General features: G+C 47.4%; 4 protein-coding genes across 4 annotated transcripts; 2 read left to right on the forward strand and 2 right to left on the reverse strand.

The window, feature by feature from the left end:
- Window positions 1–12,220: 12,220 nt before the first annotated feature.
- Window positions 12,221–13,471, reverse strand: MYCGRDRAFT_92587 (uncharacterized protein; the record flags this gene model as incomplete). The annotated part of the gene is made up of 3 exons (XM_003853353.1): window positions 12,221–12,267; window positions 12,769–13,273; window positions 13,412–13,471. The coding sequence occupies 3 exons, from the start codon at window positions 13,469–13,471 to the stop codon at window positions 12,221–12,223; spliced, it is 612 nt and encodes a 203-aa protein (XP_003853401.1).
- A 171-nt stretch (window positions 13,472–13,642) lies between these two features.
- Window positions 13,643–14,760, reverse strand: MYCGRDRAFT_71170 (uncharacterized protein; the record flags this gene model as incomplete). The annotated part of the gene is made up of 1 exon (XM_003853352.1): window positions 13,643–14,760. The coding sequence occupies one exon, from the start codon at window positions 14,708–14,710 to the stop codon at window positions 13,643–13,645; it is 1,068 nt and encodes a 355-aa protein (XP_003853400.1).
- A 1,239-nt stretch (window positions 14,761–15,999) lies between these two features.
- On the forward strand, window positions 16,000–17,157 carry MYCGRDRAFT_92589 (uncharacterized protein; the record flags this gene model as incomplete). Its single annotated transcript, XM_003852958.1, has 3 exons — window positions 16,000–16,026; window positions 16,086–16,682; window positions 16,732–17,157. The coding sequence occupies 3 exons, from the start codon at window positions 16,000–16,002 to the stop codon at window positions 17,155–17,157; spliced, it is 1,050 nt and encodes a 349-aa protein (XP_003853006.1).
- Window positions 17,158–17,427: 270 nt separating this feature from the next.
- MYCGRDRAFT_71171 (uncharacterized protein) lies at window positions 17,428–19,498 on the forward strand (the record flags this gene model as incomplete). The annotated part of the gene is made up of 3 exons (XM_003852959.1): window positions 17,428–17,574; window positions 17,642–19,070; window positions 19,128–19,498. 3 exons carry the CDS (start codon window positions 17,530–17,532, stop codon window positions 19,496–19,498), a joined length of 1,845 nt encoding a protein of 614 aa, XP_003853007.1.
- Window positions 19,499–19,536: the final 38 nt, after the last annotated feature.

Genomic DNA, 19,536 nt, shown 5'->3' on the forward strand with positions numbered 1-19,536 from the left:
GTTAGTAGCGTGCGCTCGTCCGTAAAGGGGTTAATAATATCCTTGTTAGCTCTAGCCCTGTGAGCAATATAAGCCTCGTCGAACGCCTTTGGTATGTTAGCTCGGATACACGCTCTATAGCCATCTAGCCACTTCTTAGTTACCTTCTTGCGTGCAGTCGTCGCCTTCTCGTTGCTTCTAGGCGGTGGAGGTATAGCAAGCCTGCTAAACTTAGTATCTGCGTAGCTCTGAACGGCGGTGTTTATGTGCTATATACATAGATAATGCGGCACACGAGGGAATACAGACTCGAAGGAATTTATCAGGGCTCTGTTACGGTCGTAAACGACTATTAAGGGCTTATTAATGCTATTCTCTTCTATGCAACGCTTAATCTGCTGCTATGCCTATAGATATCCTTCCTTAGTCTCGCTCGGCATAAACACATAGAGCACAGGGAGGTATATGCCGGTGCGAGTCCGCACTACGAGAGCGAGCAATAGTATACCGTAGACGATAACCTTATAGGTGCAGTCTACGAGCTATACGTCGTTGTTCTTCTTCTATATCGCTAGCATCTCCGGATGAGCGAATACTAGTACATCGAGCGTCTTAGTAACCGGATTCTTAAGCGGTTTATGCTAGAAGCGTTCGTCCTTTAGAGTCTAAATAACCCTCTATGTTGCGGTTAAGTTTACGAGCTTGTTACTACGCACCTTCCGCTATACGTTGTATATGTCGGTGAGGACGATGTCGTAGTGTTAGCCGTCTTGTAGAAGAAACCTCCGCTTATATTAATATCGCACTTCCTTAGCTAATAAACTAGCCTTCCGTAAGTCTGTAAGAAAGTCGATAAGCTCCTTACTACGAGTACGGTAGCGGTGTTAAGGCAGTCCTATTACATCGGCACTAGGGTAGTTGTAAACTAGCTTCCTTCCAAGACTGATCTTCTACTTAGTTAGCGACTCCTTGTTTACTATAGCGACTGTTATTGCTATAGAGCAGCCTGTCTTCTTTAACCCCCTTGTACGCTAAGGATCGATGCCAGCCGCCTTCTGTTTCTCCTTCCTTTGTACTATATGCCGGTTACTAGCGCCCTTAGAGCAGATCTAGCGCTAAGCGATATCGACACTATTGTGCTTTACGGGCCCGCTCGGTCTGGAGACCTCGTAGCTATGCTGCTTAGCATGGCTAATAAGGTATTCCTCGGCCTTGTTTATAGTAGGAAAGAGTCGACTAATATCCGGTGTAGGAATAGTATTAAAATAAGCTATGTTGGGCTGATTTTTACCGTCCAAAACCCTCCTTGTTACATTAACTTCTCGTCTACCGGCGGCGTTAGCTATTACCGCGACATTAACCTTACGCATACCGGCAGCGGTGTCTATTACTTCGACATTATTAGCCGCTCTAGCGCTATTAACACTATTACTTCTATCATCTTTAACACGCTAACTAAGACCTTTGTAGATACTAGCCGCGCGCGCGCGATCCTTACGCTCCTTTAACACCTCTTCCTTCTCCTATAGCTCTAGCATATCGAACTCCTCCTGCGGCATATTACTATTATCCTTATCCTTATCCTTATTAAGAAACGCGCGTTCGTAGGTGGACGGCGGCGCGGCGGTGGAGCTAGCTATGGCGGTAGAGCTAGCGGTGGCGGCGGATACAGCGGAAATAATAGGAGGCATAGTATACCACGGCGACGACGAGGGCGTAGGACAGCGATCAGAAACTGTCTATTATCACTGCAAAAACAGGTGAGGAACGCGACACGCGTGGATGCCAGTCCCGTGCACGTGACTGGCAAAAGCGTCAATTACGGAAATCAAAAGCGTCAATTATCGACGAGGGGTGCAACGTTCGATGAGCTTCAATGTCTCATCTCGGCTGGCTGAAGGTCCGGTCACCGCCTTGCACACGACAGCCAAAGGTCTTCATCCCGCTGGCGTGCTCCCCATCGCCTGATGAACATGGACCATATCGGTGACAGGAGGTACTCAGGCAATGGCATTGCAGGGCAGGAATGGCGGAGGGATCTACGCCTGGGGGAAGGAAATTCGTCTTACCATCAGGCACATCCGCATGGCCTCTCGTTGGTGGAGAATCTGCCCACCTTCAGATTGTGACTCGTTGTCAGACAGTCACGCCAGACAGTCACGCGCATCGGGGACAGTCACACCATCGGGCACCGTCAAAGCTTACATCCTGCGACGTGTGCAAACCATATTCATTGGAGCGCATCAAGACTGGGGTTGCTGAAGATATGCATTCCCGGAACCGTACGTGCTCGAAGATCTGTAGCCGCTGAAGAGAGCATCGAATGGATCCCGTGTATTCAGCGCTGCAGATGGACACTACGTCCCAATGGCATGAATTGACGGTCCGACGAACAGCCCAGGGTCGTGAGACAACCTCTCCGAGTCGCAGAACCTAGCGATTTGCACGTACCATCATCGACCAGGTACAGAGATGGATGGATCGAAAGCTCGGTCTATGAGTTCACTCTACGAAGGAGAGTTCCTAACAAGCTTGGATGCGTTGAATTGAAGCTTGTTAAACTACGAGCAGCATAACCCTGCGCTGTCAAATGACAGCGCAGGAAGATGAGGAAGATGCCCAACATAGTGACTCACCCAGGCAGAACAGACACGTTGGCAGGACCATACCATGTCCGCTGTTCCCCAGAACGCGGAGGTGATCCTCCATGAAGCAATATAGTCGGATTGAAATCGAGGGACTCGCCATGATCTCGCCAGGAGTCGTTCGAGCGTATACCACAGATTCCCGTATGTATGAGACAGTCCCTCTCAGCACTCCGGGATGTCGACAAAGTCCAGATCTCTCGCACATCAGAAAGGTCGTCGGTGGAATAATAGAACATATTTATCGTCTCATTTCCTGTCCGAATCGACACAAGGTGGTTAGCGTAGTGATTAAACCTCCGGTCCATGAATGGCGTGAACTCACCTTATTTGACGCTTAACCTCGTGTGGTAATCCGGTGCGGTGATCTAGTAACACCTCTAACTACGCTAGTCGGACGACTAACTAGCTCGTTAGCGCCGCAATAGGAATAGTAGATGTTGTTGCCGCTAGAGCCGGAAGGTTGTATGTATGTCGTATCGTTTACGCGTTACGTTAGCGTTCTCGTACACCCTTACTAATACTAATACTAGTACTACTATGTGCTCGCAATACAATTAGTTCGGCCCTTAAGCGGCTTACTATAGCGACTCGTTATTATAAGGGCAGCGGACGATACTACTATTGCCCCCCTCGGTCTACTACGGCGACGTCCTTATTAGTAATACGTTTACCGGCTCGAGCCCTTTAGAGCGGCGTTAGCAAGGGCAGCAACACTATACCCTCGAGCAGCAGCGCGCCTTCGAGCAGCAGCGCGCCTTCGAGCAATAGCGGCAATAGTAAGGATATCGCTACGAGTAGCTACGGCCGAGCTATTATAAATACTATTAAGTCTAGTATATGCTATTACGCTATAAGGAGCATAATAGCGTTATAACACTAGTAGGGCCTACGATTCGTATAGACTCGAGTCTATTGCTATAGCCGCGACACTAATACTAGCCTATCGCTTACTAGCCTATCGCTTACCGGCTAGTCGTAGAGCTAGTCGTAGTGCCGGTTAAAGGAAGCTCGGCTAAGCTAGTAGTGCTTATGTCGGATAATTCCTAGGTAATAATAACGCCGGGTCCGAGGTAGAAGTAGGAGGTAGAGGTAATAGATACGAGCAATCCGGACGAGGAAGATAATAGCAATAGATTACTAGTTAAAATGCCGAAGATTAGTTAACGTAGAGCGGTGCTTAAGAAGCTAGAGTAGTAGCGTATTGTTTGTTGTTTGTTTGTTTGTTTGTTTGTTCCATTTACGTCCTATAGGAGTCTATAACTATGTAGGACGGCTGTCTCGCGATAGCAGTCTATCTATGTACAATCGTTGTTCTCTTGTATCTCTTAACCTTAGGGAAAGACCCGTGCCTAGGATAGTAGTAAGCTAGTATCGAAGGACTTTAAAGAAAGACAAATAAGGAAAAGTAAAAGGAGTGTAGGCTAGACGGTCTCGTCTTCGCCTCTTGCTAGGTGCTAGGACCTAGAAGCAATCTTTATATCCGAGAGAAAGGTAGTAAGGTGTTTCCGGAGTTCCTTATCTTCTACTATTTCTAGTAGAGATTGTGCTTATCGTAGCGGTAGTAGCCTAAATACATCGTAGATAGAGTAGCTACATACGAGGTGTTCTGCTGTTTCTCGTCGTCCGCAAGGGTAGTCTAGCGTCGTTACGTGTCTAAAGCGATAGAGATAGGACTTTAGGTATCCGTGTCCTAATAGGATAGTATAGAAGGCACTAGTTAAAGCGCGTCTTCCTCCTATTCTATATTTTCCTAGCGAGCTCTATAGAAATCGACTAAGGTAGCTATTTATATTCCTAGGTACCTTATTAATCTCCCGTTGTCTTACTATTTCGTATCGGGTTTTCTAGACGCTAAAGAGATCGTCTTTTGCGTAGTTAGCCCTCTCGTATTCTACGAAATGCTTGTATTGTCGGAGTCGATAATAGAGTAGTTGTATCTATATTCTCTATCGTTTTTACGGAAGTATCTCTCTCGAGTCCTCGTATCGGACTTCTCGCGTATCCGAAGGCGCGCTTTAGATAGCGAGTCTTACGGGGTAGTTTTCGGGTAGCTTTACTATACGTAGAGAGTATAAAATTAACTATCTCTCTAGGCGTAGATCCGGGGGGAAGAGATTTAACTCTACTTCGGATAGGACGTTTAGGGCGGTACGGAAAACGCCTAGGATCTTTCTATAAGCTTTACTTTATAGAGATACTAGAGGTTTTATGCTCTTTTTCGACTGCTACTAAACCGGGGCCCCGTAGTCTACTATTATAGTAATGTAGGCTAGGTAGATCTTTCTTAACGATATAGAAGATAGACCGCGTTTAGTATTTACTAGTCTTTCTAATTAATAGAATGCTGCTTATGCTTATGCCGATCTTATTATAATATACTCCTTAAAAGTAAGACCGGCGTCTAGCTAAATCCTAAGCTACCTTATCGCTTTCTTTACTAGGCGAATAATATTGCTATTTAGAAGAATTACTAGGCAATCGGACCCTTTCCCTTTCGAGAAGTGTACTAGGTCTGTCTTTGCTAGGTCGAAAGTAATTAAGTTCTTCTTTCCTAGGTCTATTAGCCTTCTTACCTTACGTTCTAGTACCTTAGAGTTCTTCTTAAGGGACGTAGACGAGGTAGATAGTCTAATATCGTCGACGTAGGAACTAGGAGTAACTCCTTATAGCGAGAAGAATATGTCGCGCGTATAAATAAAAAAGAGGATAGGAGATATCGGGCTACCTTACGAAACGCCGATCTCTACATCCTAGAATTCCTATATCTATCCGTCGAATACTATTCATAGGCGTCTATTACTTATAAACAACTAAACCTAATATATAAGGCTATACAGAAGCCTTAACTAGATTATTATTCTTAATAGTCGGTTCTTTATAACGTAGTCGTATGCTCCTCTTACGTCGAGGAAGATAACCGAAGTCTTCTTTTTCTTTCTTCGATTCTCCTCGATTTCATTTATTAAGAGAAGTACCGTATCGATAGCCGATTTCTTCTTTCGCCCTCCTAACTACGAGTTATATAGAAGGGGCTTCGTCTCTACGATAATCCCTAGGCGTTTTGCGAGTATTCTCTCGCTAATCTTACTAAGATAGTTTAGGAGAGAGATAACTTAGTAGGCCTTAAGGACCGAATAGTCTAGTTTTCCCGACTTTGCTAGAACTACGCCTGTCGCAACTTTCTAGTATCGGGGGTAGTGTCCTTCGTCGAGTAGCCTACTATATATACGTAGAAAGGTAATAGGAATAGCGCTGTACGCTTTACTAATAATAGCTTACGTAATACCGTCTAGGCCCGGCGTTTTTCCTTTTACTATCTTCGTACTATAGGCGGTAGTAAGTTCCTCTTCGGTTAGCGTAGTCTAGCCCTAATCCCTAGCTATATACGCTTCCTAATAGCTAGGTAGAGGTTCCTCGGTAGGAGGGCGCGGAAATAAGGCTTCGGAGAAGGCCTTACATTTCCCCTCGAAAGAATCTTCGTTATTTATTATAGGTATCTATCTTCGGCTGCTATTCCTAGTATAGGATATAGCTTTAAAGATAGATTTCGAGTCTTCTTTTTTGAGGAAAGCGTTCTAGTAGTTCTTCTTAGCTGTTTTAATAGCTTAGAAGTACTCGTTTCTCACTTTCGTATACGCCTCTTTCTCGTCTAGCGTCGGCGTACGTCTATAGGTAAAGGTCTGTCTATATGTTCTAGACATTGTACGGCGTAGTGTACGTAGCTTTCTATTCTACTAAGGTTTTGCGTAGGCGTATACTACTTTCTCTAGGATTGCTCCCCGCATCGATTTGGTAATATACGAGGTAAAGGAGTCTACAATGTCGTTAAGGGAGTTCGTATAGTTAATAGACGTTACCTTGCTTATTAGGAGATCTGTAAACAGTTCCTAATCCGCGGAAGCTATATCTAGAACTACTTTCTTCTATTAGGCTCGATCTTGCGCGCTAATAAGGTCTATAGATATAGCCTTATAGTCTAAGCCTATCGGAATTGTTCTCTAGTCGATTTCTTTCGTAGATAAGGATCCTCTTATAAACGTAAGGTCTAGGACCGACTCTGCGTCTAGGTGCGGCCTATAGAAGGTCCCGACACCTATTGTATTATATAGAGTAAAGCCCTAGTCTTCTATCTACTTTATAAATTCGCGGGCACTAGTAGTATCCTTTCCCTTTAGATCCTAGGACGGGTATCTAAGGTTAAAGTCTCCTACTAGTAGAGTGTTTAGAAGGAACGTGTTACGTAGAGGGTAGAGGCTTCTCTCTATTATTCGTCGGTTTTGCGGGTTCTTAGTATCCCGAAGGTCCTTCTCGTTATAGAGATTAACTATCTAGATCTTATTGCCCTTTTTGTCTAAAATAACAAAGGAAAGTATGTCGCTATCGTCTAATAAAATAGGAGAGATATTAACGTTAAGTCTTATACTAATATATAGTATTGTTCTTAGCCGGATCGTCGAATCCGTAGTCGTTAGGAATAGCTAGTTATAATCCCGGTATGCGATAGATCTTGTCTCTTTGTAGCCTATTATCGGGTCTTCTATAGTCTACGGTTCTTAGACTAGTAGAAGGTCGGCTTTCTACTTAACCGCGACGTCTAAGGTAGACTCTATAGCCTCGATAGATTAGTTAAGATTAACGTAGAAAATCCGTAGAGAGTATTCTAATATATAGAACGTTCTAGGGGCCTCCCTTTCTATTATATACGATCCTTCGCCTTCTCGACTCTTAGGCTGTCTACGCCTACGTATAGACGGTTTTAAATAGCCCTTTTTGCCTCCTCCTCGGTAGCAAAACCTACTAGAACTGTCGCCTTAGTAAGAGTCCTTCTTCTCTTTTTGTTTGTTAGCTAAATCGGGGTGCCTGCGAGTTTAAGACCTCTATTAAAGGTCTTAATTTCTTGTTAAATATCCTATAGGCCCGTTAGTGTATTAAAGTTCGCAGTCGAGACGCTATAGACTACGACCTTATACTAGAGAGAGTCCTCTATTACCTATACCTCGCCTACGATATCGGTAACCTTAATAAGGCTATCGATCGTTTGTTAGCGGGCTTTCTCTGTTACAAAGTTTAGGACAATATTACCCTAAACTAATTTCTTTATCGTAAGGATAGCTAGCTCTTAGTCTTCGCCTTTAAGAGCGTTGTTAATTTTGTCTCGGGTTGCGATCTAGTCGAGTTCCTTCTCTTTATCCTTTAGTACAAGGATAAGAGGTATCGGTTCTACTTGTTCTTTCGGCTTGCTAGCCCTCTAGGAGACGGTCGTCTACTATTGTTATTATTATTATTATTATTATATTGTCTTTATTATCGAGGAGGTAGAGGTAAAGGTAGCGGATCCGCTATCTCCCTTAATAACGTCTACGAAAGTAGGCTTCTTCGCCTATGCTACTAGTTTCTTTATTATCGTTTCTAGGTTCGAGACTTACTTTGCGAGGATTTAGGCCGTTATCCTAAAGTCTATATGCTTAGTAAAGTGCTAAAAGACTTCGAGAAGGTCGAGAACCTAGGTTTGTTCTTCTAGAATCCTGCCTAGATCCCCTGCTACTTCGATTAGTAGCTGTCGGGCTTGTAGGATCTTCTCGTTTACGGGTGTATAAGAGAGTATTTATTTCTTTCCGAGAGAAGGGCTACGAGTTAGGGAGCTATTAAATTCGAAGGGGTTTTGCCTTTTCCTAGGTAGGAAAGGAATGCTAGTTCTTTTTAGTAATTCCTTCGGCAACGATAGGGTTTTAAGAGACTTAAACGTAACTTCCTCGTCCCCTCTAGCCGTAGCTTTTAGAGTCTAAGGGGCTAAGCTTACGTCTGTTATTTCCGTCTTAGTCGACATTGTCTTATTATTATTGTTTGTTATTTAAAAAGAGGCTTAGTAGTCTTACGCCGAGAGGGCTACTTGTTCGTCTCTATTTCTAATCGCGTTCGGGTCCTAGCCTACTTACGATACTAGGGCACTCTTCTCCCTACTATACAAAGTAGGAGTATAAAAGAAGGTATACTTTAAAGAGGAGAGAAGAGATATATAAATATACCTCTACTTCTAGGAAGTACTCTAGCCTATAGTAATATACGTCTTTATAATAGGCTTTAAAGGCGTTCTATAGGTAGCCGTAGTAGGTTCGGGATAACCTTTATCTCTAGGGAAAGGTAGGCCTATACTCTATATAGAGTATCTAGCTATATAGCTAGTATTACTACTCTTATCCCTAGAGGTGCAAATTCGTCCTTACTAAACTATACTACTCCTTTAGCTTCCTCTCTCGGCGGCGTAGGATAATAGGTAACTCTAGTATAGAGAGAACTAAGTATATATATATGTTTATATATCCTAGGAATACTGCTCTTATTTAGCCTTTAGCTCTTTTAAAATTCGACTAAATTAGGCGTTTAATAGCTAGAATAAAAGCTCTCGTCGAGGGCTTTTAAACGGGCTACACGGCGTCCGAATCGGCGGCGTATTAGTTGTATTGTAGTATATTAAAGTGTTATAGTATAGGTTATAAACCTTCCTTATATAATGCCCTAAATAGGGAATATTTCGAGTATAGGGGAGGTAAGGTCGGAATAAGGTTTCGGAGGTAGGGGCCAAATCCCGGAGTTTAGGGTCCAAATTTGCACCCTAAAGGGGGCAACAAGGTAAATCTTTAAACTCTAATAGCGGCGTAGGTTTTAAGGGCAGCGGGGTAAATGCGGGTTCGTTAGAACGGCCTTAATAAGGGCTTTCGAATAGTGCGTGTTTGGTAATAATCGGGTCAATATTAGGTGTGCAATAGAAGTGCGGATGTCGATGTGTAGTAGCGTATTAACTATACGTACGATAAGCAGATTATAGTATAGTAGACGATCTTTAATTACATAGAAGCTACTATTAAAGAGACTACTATTACTAAGTTCTTTAAGACTATTAAGCTAGCTCTTATACGGTAGACTAATCCGCCGCATAAGACTAAAGTCTTACAAAGAACGGTGCTCGGTAACGCTACTCGTAAGGGCTAGGTCCGAGAGTATAAGGATCTTATAAAGCGCTATGTTATCGGCACTAGTAGGCTAGAGTCTTAGGCTTACTAGTTTTGTAGCTAGTAGATCGAGCTTATAAAGCGACGGAAGGAGTATTAGGACCGGAAGTCGAAGAGCGAACAGTAGCTAAAGGAGGAAGACGAGTATAAGGAGCGTTACCGGACGCGGTCGTTAAAGAGGGCTCGCGATCGAGTAGATAGTAGGGATAAGGCCGGCGAGGCTAAGGATAGTAAGGATCGTAAGAAGTCTACTAAGGTTTAGTTAATACCGGATAGTCGCCCTAGAGGTAAACGTAAGTTAGTAAAGAAGGCTAAAGAAGAAGACCGTCGAATCCGAGCTAATGCTACTACTACTATTAATAGCGTAAACGCGTAGATAGCTAAGGATCGTAAGGCTAATACTAAGGCATAGAAGAACATAATAGAGGTACTAAATAGGCTCGTAACGATGCCGGCGAACGACGCTACTGTTAAAGGCTTATCGAAGAAGGTAGATATATTAATAGAAGTAGTAAGTAAGCTCGTCGAGAAGGAAGTAAGGTAAGGTACGCGGTTACTTAATTTGTAAGTAATATTAGTCGAGTGTTGCTAGAGATTTGGACGTTATAGTAGTTTTTTAGCTATTACGAGGAGGAGTTCGGAAATCTAGCGTTTAAAAACACCTTTACTAAAATTTATAGTATAGCTACTAAAAACAGCGCTAAGAACTTAAACTTTAGACTTACCGACTCCTCTACGCAACTCGAATGCAATTAAATATAAAAAAGTGCAATATATCGTTCTCTACCTATCCTTTTAGACCCCTAAATATACTAAAAGTCGAATATTCCTTTCTACCGCGGAGAACCTCCTTTTTTAATATAACAACGACGATACTACTACCCCTTCTACCGCCCCTTCTACCGCCGCCCTTAGTCCTATCGATATGCACCGAGGTAATCTTTAAGAGACGGAGGTGCGTATATAAACGTAGCCTAATATACGCTCTTAGCTCCGTCCTCGTATCTTATATATTAGATGTAGTTCTACAATAACATCGATACTAAGCGGTAGGCTAAGTAAGGCTAGCACTCGCTTCTAATATTAGAGCCCTCGTTTACGTATCCGAAGAGCTTCTAATTCGTACTAAAAGTATACTCTACGTATATCCGAGCCTACGAGTATAGGAAGTTAGCGCGCTACTAATTGCGACTTAGATAGATATAGCTACCTACTACTGCCGCCTATAGCTCGATAATAGTATAACAACTACGGTATGCACTATTACTATATATGTATATCTCGCCCTCCGCTCGGCCCTCGAATAACCTCCTTAACCTCCTTTCTACGCCGGAATCTACGAACATCTAGAAGTTATTCTTAGGCCTAAGGAACGGCTAAGAGGCATGCACAATTAGACTATCCGGTGCTACTATTGCTTAGAACTTCTTGCTATAGTCCTTGTAATAGCTAGTATAACACTCCCTCTGTCGCTAATAGTTACTAGGCCGTACGAAGTCGAAGAACGTACTATTAATAAAGGCCTATACGTCCTTAAACCCTACACCTCTATAATACCGCTTATACCTCTTTAGCGTAGCGATGTTACGTAGCGGCGGCTACTACTCTAGCATCTTACCGAATGTTTCTAATAATAGCTCTACCGTACTATTAAAGACTTAAGATATCTACGAATAAGTACGACCTATAGATAGGGCAGTATATCGAGTAGGAAACGCTATTCGAGCTAACATAAGATATAGAGCTTACTCTAGCTCTACAACATATCTATATAATCTAGAGCTAACAAAACGTAGGCGTTTATAGCTAAGGAGCAATAGTGCTAGTCTACGTAGTTCTGCCTTCGACAGCCTTATCTTAATATAGACATTGTCGTCCTTAATAGCGTCTATCGTCTAGTAGAAATAGCTATACTTATATGTCTTCCTTTTGCTATATACCCTTACGCTACGCTATGCTCTTACGAGTGCTAATGCCTTATTCTTAGCCGCTCTTATTATAGCTAGTATAGTCTACAACAACCTCCTTCTGCGAGCCCTCGCGCGAGCCCTATACATCTACATCTACAATACTACAACCGCAATAGCTAGCCGACGTCGATTATCTATAGATCTAGTGAATTTACGACTCTACGAGCGACAACGCGAGCGACAACATAACCTTAAGGACGACGCGACGAATACACGCTACTACCGGCATTACTATATCGAGCAAGCGTAAACGACAACCGAGGCAATAAATAAGGTTAACGACTAATAGTAAGCCGGCACCCCCTTAAGCATAAACTCCACCTTTGAGAGCGCACGAGCCATGAACATAGTGTTGGAATCGGAGCGATAAATATGTTCTAATGGAGATCCATGGAGGTCCTCTTTGCATCCGGGAACACCGCGGACCCAGCAAAGTCAAACCAAGCCAATGAGAGCCCCGGTCTGGATTGGGTCCGATGTTCGCCTTCGCTGGACGCTGCCGGCGCTCTACCAGCAAAGGGATGATCCCGATGAGTCGACAAGGATCGCAATTCTCGCACAGTGTCAGGAACACTGTCAACAGTAAAAGCTTGCTACCGGAAGTGGTAAAAATTTACGTCGTCAACCATGATCCCGAGCAGTCGACGACAACGTTTCGGACTGTCGCACAGAGTCAATCGCCATCAGATTTGCACCGCCAGTGCGACCACCAGCCCCGGAAACGGCATTCAGACTTCAACCGTGGAGGACTCCGTCGATGATAGTTGCTCGAAGTCGACAGGGTTCTCAGCATTGTTCCGTCGAGTCAGAACCGCTGTCAGTAAGCTTGCCACCGAAAATGGTATTCAGACTCCCGACGTAATTCATCGCTGTTGATCCCAAGCAGTCGAGAAGGCCCGGAACTCTCGATGAGTCTCAGAACCCTTCCGCCGAATCAGGAGCGTTGTCAGCCAGCTCACCACTCGAAGCGGTGAGCATTCCGTCGCCGATGATCCCGTGGATGCGACAACAAGATTCACAGAACTCTGGCTCGTTGTGGATGAAGGTTAGAGCTCCGACGCCAATAGAAAGATTACAGTCACCTTGTACAGCATGAGAAGGAAGTGGCAGGAGAGGGACTCGCGGTCTTCGCTACGTTTGTCTCGAGACTTGTAAACGCACAGTCCGCTTCAAGGAGATTGACTTCCTGCTCGACATCCATCACGACTTCTCGTGTGGCGCAAGGTAGGAGAGTCAGCATTTGCAGAGTCCCAGGAAGGACGTTGGCAAGATGATGCTCATTTTCAGGGCCAAAAAGCAAAATCCAAGGTGTGGCTTCCAGATCCAAGAGCTGAGCAAGATCTCTCAGACTTCCAGTCCCACTGATCAAAGCACCTCTTTGCATTTGATGTCGAAGTCTCTCCTCATTGCCGTGCCAGCTATCACCGGCATCGATAGCCAGACGTCGTAGACGACGACCATGTCCGCGGAGTGAGTGGCCGTAATTTTGCACGTAATCGAGCTCGATACCGGAAGCTGATCTCAATTCCAGCGAGAGCAGATTGGGACAGAATCGCAGAAGCCGACCTGTCGCGCGAGGAGACATCTTGCAGTATTTGAGGACAAGACTTCTGAGGCCAGGCCAAGTAATGGTTTGCTCGCCTGCTTTGTTGTACTGGCTTATGGCCTGAACGCAAAAGGTACTCAAGTCAGCGATACCCAGACGAGGGCGCAAGCCGCGCAACGACAAAGCTGGAGAAATCGCCAGAGCCTCGAAAGGCAGTCTCGGATTGCACTATAGCCCAGGTACCCTTTAAGAACTTACAAACTGCTTTAGATTGTTATTCACAACGTGGAGTGCGTTGACATTCCGCCTTTCCGACATTGCGGCCAGCGTACCGACAGCACTAAGATACGTCCACTCGTCTCGAGCGCCTTGTCGCTGCAGGCTGACCCTAGCTATTTTGAAGGCTCAAGTCAATGCAAAAGGTCGTAGCGTAGTGGGTGAGTCAGACTATTATTACGTCGCTCGCGCTCCTCCCTCGTAGGCAGAGAGTCAAGTGCCATCCTTTCGCTTCAGATCTTCACCTCCCACGCTCTTTCCGGCTTGGCGCCATCGGTTTGCTTCATCGAGCGCTTTCGAAAGCATGTACAACAGCTCAAGCCTCGGAACAGCTATCCCCAGTCGTCTTGCTGTTCTCGTTGGATTCCCAAGAATCACCTCGACCTCCATCCGCCTCTGCTCCAATGCATCGACCAGCATGCTCGGCTCGATCCCTTGACCACCGACCCTCGCTTTCGCAATCTGCATGACTCTGACCGCCGCCTCTCGGTTTACAGAAGTGTAGCCAAGTGCCTGTGAGATCTCGACAACCTCATTCATGACTGCTCGCACTGTGTCCTCCGCAAAATCTGGATCCTCCGTGGTCGCGGTACTCGCCAGCAATGCCACATCACGGCTCATCGTCAATGCGCACATTGGATTCCAGGAAGCGTTGAGCAGGAGCTTTTGCCATCTTCTCTCTTGAATGTTGTCGTGATACGCGGCATTGCCACCAGCAGACCGCAGCAATTCGACTAATCGCTCGGCTGACCCTCTGGCCTCCAACTTCTCATGATCGGATGATGGACACAGACCGACCTCTAGCTTTTCCATGTTTCCCATGGAAATGTGCCCTGGCGATGTTTGTGTGACGGGTAGATAAGCCACACAACTTACCAGCGTGTTGTTTGGAAATCGATCATTGTATTCTTTCTCGATGTCAATTCCATTCTGAATCAGGACGATCGCGGTCTGTCCGTCCACAATGACGGGAGCAATGATTTCTGCGGTATGTGTCTCTGGTAACGCCTTACAGCACACTAGCACATAGTCGAATGTTTGTCGTGTCGATGCGGCTTCGTCTGGCGAGCGGACGACTGTGGGTTGGATGTGGATGTCGTTGCCATAGAGAGCCGAGGATATGTGGAAACCGGCTTTCTTGGCCACTTGATAATTTGAACGGCAGACAGCGGCGACCTCGCAGCCTGCCTTGAGCAGTAAGTATGCGTAAATTGACCCGATTGCTCCGGAGCCGTGTACCAGAACTTTGGGAGCCATTGAGACTCCGACTTCGGTCTTCATGGTTGAAAGCGACCCGCACGAGGGCGACCTGCTATCAATTTTACCGGTGACGCCTCAAAACAATCTTCCCGAGCGTGGTTGTGGGCGGCATTGTTGGACTGAAAGGGCGGGAGGTGGCCGCTGACGTAAGGAACGATCGGAGACAGGTCCGCAGGCAAGCTAGAGACGGCCATGGCCAGACTTCACCTCCATCTCCCTATGGACAATTCATACGAAATTTTCACACCGCACTCACATCTCACGGAAGCTGGCCGTCTACTCGTGCGGCTCAGAACGTAGACATTCTGAAAACCACACGCGATGTTCCAGATCCGGCGGCAGCGAACAGTTTGGAAGTCGTCGGCACCGCAGTTTTGCTTCATGCCGAAATCCCATCGGCCCCACTGCAGACTTCGCCACCCCACCTATGGGGTGCGGCATTGATCTGCAGTGGAGGGTCAACTCAGAGTAACTCTTCGGTCGCTTGATCTTTCTGCCTCAAAGCATCGGATTTTGCTGCGTCTCAACGCGACTTGCTCGGGACCTGTGTTGCTGTGCTGAGGCTGGCAGACCAGACAGCGATGGGCGGTATGCCGCAGACTTGTGCTCGCCATTCGCCATGCCCATAGTCAAAACACGATCGACTTCCACCTCGTAACAGCCGATGTCCTTGCCAATGCACGGCCGAATACTCTGCTTGCATAAACTGGGAACATGAACAGGGCCAACCACCTGCTCGCCGATCCGAAGACACAAGCTAAAGACTAAGCTCCACTGAAAGCTTAGCGAGGGCGAGCAGCACCGCACTGCACGTGGCCATGACGACTACCTGGATAGCGCACAATTCTCATGCGGCTGTCGAAGCAACTATGTAGACTCCGTAGAGCTGGGGTGCCTTGCACGCATTCCTCACCATCCACTTGCGTGGATCGTCGGAGCCCGCAGTACAAAGCAAGACATCGACACTGACAACGTCCGATTCACCCGCTCGCGTCCCGGACAGTGCGTCGCCACAAATGCAGGTCGCATAAATCCTTCTTCGAAGCGGCGGAACGACCGGCTTCGGTTGGCATTCTGCTCAGCAATCATGAATCCTACCCGGACATTCTATCGCCCAACCCGCCTCGCAGCTTGATCCGTCTTTCCGGATGTAGAAGGTGCCACGCATACGACCCTTATGCTCTAGTGCAAGAGGATCAGATCAGGCATAAGTAAACCCCAGTTCCCGCTGTTCGTGGGGTACCCCAACATCAACCCTGCGCCCATATTTCTTGGTCCACAGCAAAGAGCTCCCGGTAACGTCAGCCAACATGGCAGACGGCTCGCGAATCGAACGTGTGAGTCGTTCAGACGACGGACCCGTACTGACTCAGGCGCAAACTGACATCTACTCCAGCTCCACACTCACGACCTTGAACTCGGAGCCACCGAAGTCCTCCAGAAGCACGTATCTCGCCATGTCGTCGCCGAGAAACGAGTCTCGCAACGCAAGTTGGACTTTGAACGATCACGACCCCGCTGGCTGCGAGAATGCATCGCTGAAGCGACTGGTGTTTTCTTCTACGTCTTTCCCGGCATAGCGGCAATCACGGCCTTTACCATCAACAAGGAGGATGCCGCATTTGGCAGTCTCTTCTCGGTCGGAATGGCGTTCGCGTTCGGCATCGCCTTTGCTATCATTACCTGCGGACCAACATCGGGTGGACACTTCAACCCGGCGGTCACAATCTCTCTTGCCATCTATCAAGGCTTCCCGTGGAAAAAAGTCCCATACTACATCTTCTCTCAAGTGTTTGGGAGTTTCATGGCGGGTCTGTTGTTGATGGGTATGTACCACGAGCAGATCCAGAGCTACACGGCGGGACTTCTTGCGGACGGCGGGCGAGAGGTGATGAATGGTGGTCCGGCGAGTTTCCTGGTTTCATTCCCGACGGAAGACCAACAAAACCTTGGGTACCTGTTCCTGATCGAATTCTTCGTCTGCAGTTACTTGGTAAGCACTTCCAGCAGATGCCTTTGATCTATCAGCTGATCATGTCTAGGGCATCGTGATCTGGGCAGTCTTGGATCCAGCAAATCCCTTCGTATCGCCAGCTGGAGCACCCTTTGTCATCGGTCTTGCGTACGCAACGATGGTCTGGGCCTTTGCAGATATCACCATCGGCACGAACATGGCGAGGGACCTTGGCGCTCGGTTGGTTGCATTGATCTTCTATGGAAGAGAAGCCTTCACCTACCGCAGCTACTCGTGGATCCCGATCCTTGTCAACATTCCGGCAACGGTCCTGGCGGCATCTTTCTACGAATTAATCATGCGCGATTCGCTGCAAGTCATAGGGAAAGGAGCTGCGCTTCATGAAGATGGCGAGGAGGGTCTGACCAGGCATTTGACCTCCACTGGCATGATAAGGGCCACTGGGGATGTGTATTTTAGTAATGAGTCGGACGACAGCAAGCGCAAGAACTGATAGGGTCTGTGAATGATGCGTCCGAGTGCATTCCGTAACGACTGATACATGGTGGTGTTGTTGTACAGGGAAAAAGTTGATAGAACATATCGCGAAGAGAATGCCCAGTCCAGTGGACAGGAAAACGGGAAATTCACTCCTTCAAATATTGATTCAATTTGATGAGAGCCGAAGCTAAGTTGCTAAAGGCGATGACGGATGATCGGCCTCCAATGGATCTTCATCGACAGCTTGTCGTCTTTGTATGCGTGAAAGAGAGGAATGACAATCTTGCACTAACATCAGACATTCACTTCACGCGGTCCATGAGACATCACTGAGTGACTGAGGGAACATTATCGCCATCCCTGATCCCGGCCACACGTCCGTGTCATGTCTGTCGCAGGTCCTCGTCAGAAGCGCGGCCCAACCGTCCTGGTAAGATACACTGCGCCTGTCGTACATGTCAACCATGGCGAAAGTACTAATCGTAAGCAATCGCCAGGTCACCGACGCCCGCGAAGTCAAGGTGCCGTCCCGCCCCAGCGCTCCCCCACGCACCGGAACCCGCATCATCTCCGTCGACAACGTCCTCCAGTATGCGTCCGAGATTCCCTCCGCGCAGAGACGACTACCACCCGGTGCGCGACCTCCGAACCACAATCGTACGCCCTCCGGCAGACATCCTGTCGACCCGAAATTGAGTGGAAAGGGCATTCCTCTGAGCGGCGCACACATCCCAGCGCGAAGCAGTAAAACGAGTGAGAAGCTTGTTCTTCTGCCAGAGACGAGTGAGGAGCCGGAAGAGGATGACTTTGAGGACGACGACAGTGCTCCTCCGCGAGATGACGAATTGAGGAAACGAAAGTTGCCTGGCAAAGGAGGAAAGAGCGTGGCAGAGCGGTTGCCAAAATCGCAGCGAATAGCGGATCCCGAACTGGCAAGAGTGACGGCATATTGCACGGCGCAAAGCTACAAGCTGCGCACGACTGCGGCATTCGTACGGGATCAGCACGGCGCGAAGACGAAGCTGTACGATGACTGCTTGTACTGCGTCTACCAACTTCCACTTCTCGGAGGCAGCGACGGATATCGCGTCCGCAGTAGTCCTGTGGTGAAACATCCGGGTGGCCGAAGCGTGCTGGACGAACAAATCGAGGCAAATGAGAGAAGACAGTATCGCGAGGGCTGGGGCGAGGAGAGCGAGGAGTACTCCGTGCGAGGCAATTCCAACCCCTACCAGGCGTCACCACCACCGGAAGCCAGTGTTCTCGAGGCAGAGCAGCTCGAAGCGGAGTCGAATAAAATGAGAGAATTCGCAGATGCCTGGGCAGAGGAGAGAGAAGCGGGACGGAGAGCCAGTACAGACTCAGGTGGCTTCAGCTTTCCATCTCCTCATTCTGCTGGCATCAATCCCAACGCGCATACAGTGGCTGAGCTATTCATCTTCAGCTATGGCGTAGCAGTGTTGTGGAACTTCACGCAGAACCAGGAGCGGGACTTGCTGGCTGATCTCACCTTCTCTTCGGCATCAGCCATGCCATCAGGGAAGATGGTGCCCAATCATTTCTCGCAAAAAGCTGCTGCATTGGCGCCGCCATCAGCATTGCCGCTCATGACCATGCCGCTGGACGAGAGCGACTTTGAGACAGAAGAGTTCCATTTCCAATACGATGAGGAAGCCGACAAGCCGCGAATATACAACGACATGATCACTCTGCGGACAAGTGACCACTTTATCAAATTGGCCATGTCGCACGCGATTGGACAGTCGACGAAGCTCTCCTACTTTGAGGAACGTATGCAGAAGACGATGGAGTCCGCGCAGTATGTCCCTCGCCAGCTCGCGCTTGAAGGACGATTAGGGATGGAGAGGAAGGAGATCGTGAGCCTGGTCGGACAGCTGTTCCAGGGACGTGTCGATGTGAATCTTTGTGAGTTTCAAATTCTGCATACCGACATGCCGTCCACCCATACTGATCCACTCCCAGCAAGCAACATGCTCGACACACCCAGCTTTTTCTGGGACTCCGAACCCACACTGCATCCACTCTACGCCGCCGTTCGCGAATACCTCGAAATCAAGCCTCGGATTCAAGTTCTCAACGAGCGATGCCGCGTTTTCCTCGACCTCGCAGAGATCTTATCAGACTCAATCGCAGATGTCAAGATGACCAAGATAACGTGGATCGTTATCGCCTTGATTGCATTGAGTATTCTGGTCACATTGACAGAGGTTTTCCTGCGGTTCGCGCTGTTGGCAAGTCAAGGAAAGGGAAAGAAAGAGGGCGAGGCGGCGATTGCGGTTCTGAATGCCATGATGAAGGGCGGTATCAGTGTGCCGACCATTGGTGAACTATGACACGGCTGTACAGGCCAGTTGTAAATGCACAGTGTATT

The sequence above is a fragment of the Zymoseptoria tritici genome, chromosome 4 (genome assembly GCF_000219625.1).
Source record: "Zymoseptoria tritici IPO323 chromosome 4, whole genome shotgun sequence".
Taxonomy (NCBI): Eukaryota; Fungi; Ascomycota; class Dothideomycetes; order Mycosphaerellales; family Mycosphaerellaceae; genus Zymoseptoria; species Zymoseptoria tritici.